Source organism: Panthera pardus, unplaced genomic scaffold (genome assembly GCF_024362965.1).
Source record: "Panthera pardus isolate Hobbes unplaced genomic scaffold, ASM2436296v1 HiC_scaffold_27, whole genome shotgun sequence".
Taxonomy (NCBI): domain Eukaryota; kingdom Metazoa; phylum Chordata; class Mammalia; order Carnivora; family Felidae; genus Panthera; species Panthera pardus.
Genome location: NW_026526843.1, coordinates 3761341 through 3763211, shown reverse-complemented (window position 1 = coordinate 3763211; position 1871 = coordinate 3761341). Strand labels below are relative to the sequence as shown.

Genomic DNA, 1871 nt, shown 5'->3' with positions numbered 1-1871 from the left:
TATGCTATTCCACAGATGGGGTAACTGGCTGTCAGATAAGTGATGTGATTTGCTCAAGGGCACACAGCCATTAAGTAGCAGAGCTGGAATTTGAATTCAGGTAGGACTTTTTTTACTACAACTAACCATCACCCTACTATCAGTAATTCCCTTTCTTGCCACTATGCTTCCTCTAGTAATGTTTAGAGAACTTATTATCAAATAAATTTTAAGGATTAAACATCCTTCGACATAACGAATTTCAATTCATATAATTTAATTGGTAAGGAATTTCTAAAACAGGAAACAGATTTGATCATAGACCTTACACAATTTACACATAAGTGATTCAGAATAGTCACTACTGATAAAAACACCAGGAAAACTGTAGGAAAAAAAAAACAGAATAATATCTCCAAGGATAGAACACTTTTCCCTCTGTTTTTTTTAAAATAAATATCAGGAAAAATGTGCATATTTATGTGTCACAGTCACAGTTTCAAGGCCCCATACATTCTATATATTATGGGGTAATTGAAGTCATGGATTAGCTTTCCAAATGGATCTTGGGGAGACTGTGGTCAAATTTATTAATTGAGATTAAGAATCTTGAACTTCCAGAAGAAGGCAACTATGCTTGATATGTATGATGCTTCTAAGCAGTTTGATCAAAAATAATATTTGATCAATGGTCATTCTTTATATTTATATTTTTATTTTTAGATCTAAGTCATGGCTAGCAATGAAGAAGAAAATATGACTCAAATTTCAGAATTCATCCTTTTGGGTTTTGGGGATCTTCATGGCCTTCAGTTTCTTCTTTTTGGGCTATTTCTGGTCATCTATGTGGTGACTGTCATAGGCAACATTGTAATCTTAACTGTGGTGTCAGCTGATCGCTCCCTTCACACCCCCATGTATTTCTTTCTTGGCCATTTCTCCTTCCTAGAGATTGGCTACACCACTACCATTGAGCCCATGATGCTGAGGACATTGTTATCAGCTCACGTGCCTATTTCCTTCCCAGGATGTGCTTGCCAGTTTTATTTTTTTGCTGCTCTAGTAGCCACAGAATGCTTCTTCCTGGCTGTAATGTCTTACGATCGCTACATAGCCATCTGTAACCCATTGCATTACTCCAGCATAATGGACTACCGGGGTTGCTTACAGCTAGCTGGTGCCTCTTGGGTGGCTGGATTTCTGGCACCCATCCTTCTCATGATCCTCACTTTTCAGTTAACATTCTGCACGACCAATGAGATTGACCACTTCTTCTGTGATTTGAAGCCCATCATGAAACTGGCCTGCACTGATACTCAAGTAGCTGAGATGACCTCTTTTATATGTACCTCTTTATTTGCCCTTGGCCCCTTCATGCTAACTCTAGCATCTTATACTCACATCATCTCCACCATTCTGAGGATCCCTTCTACCACAGGGAAGCAGAGGGCCTTCTCCACCTGTTCCTCCCATCTGATAGTGGTCAGTCTGTATTATGGAACACTGGGCATTGTCTATGGCTTCCCATCAGGGCCACAGTATGAAGACTTATTGAAGTTGCTTTCCCTTCTGTATACAGTGCTCACCCCTGCTCTCAACCCTATTATTTACACCCTAAGAAACAAGGATGTAAAAGTAGCTCTGGGAAAATTGGTGAAATGAGGAATGTAGACCTCACTAAAAGAAAGTTTGATTTTTCTAGTTGTTCTTGGCACTTTCTGAAAACTCTGGCAAAGTGGAAATCTTTCTACAGTGTCAAGAATAGTTACTACGAAATTGATGAGTTTTCCTTTGTTTCATCAACTTTATCCACATTAACGAACAAGAAGTGTGTTAAACTTTGATTTGTTGGATATTATGTAGGTTCTAGGCACTGTGCTAAGTTCTTTGCA

General features: G+C 38.7%; 1 protein-coding gene across 1 annotated transcript; it reads left to right on the top strand.

The window, feature by feature from the left end:
• Positions 1-735: 735 nt before the first annotated feature.
• Positions 736-1641, top strand: LOC109253707 (olfactory receptor 10A4-like). The gene has a single exon (XM_019426915.2). It carries the CDS (start codon positions 736-738, stop codon positions 1639-1641), a length of 906 nt encoding a protein of 301 aa, XP_019282460.2.
• The last annotated feature ends 230 nt before the right edge of the window (positions 1642-1871 follow it).

What these genes read in the sequence shown, in the direction of transcription:
- LOC109253707 (XM_019426915.2), top strand. Translation starts at nt 736, where the DNA reads ATGACTCAAATTTCAGAATTCATCCTTTTGGGTTTTGGGGATCTTCAT.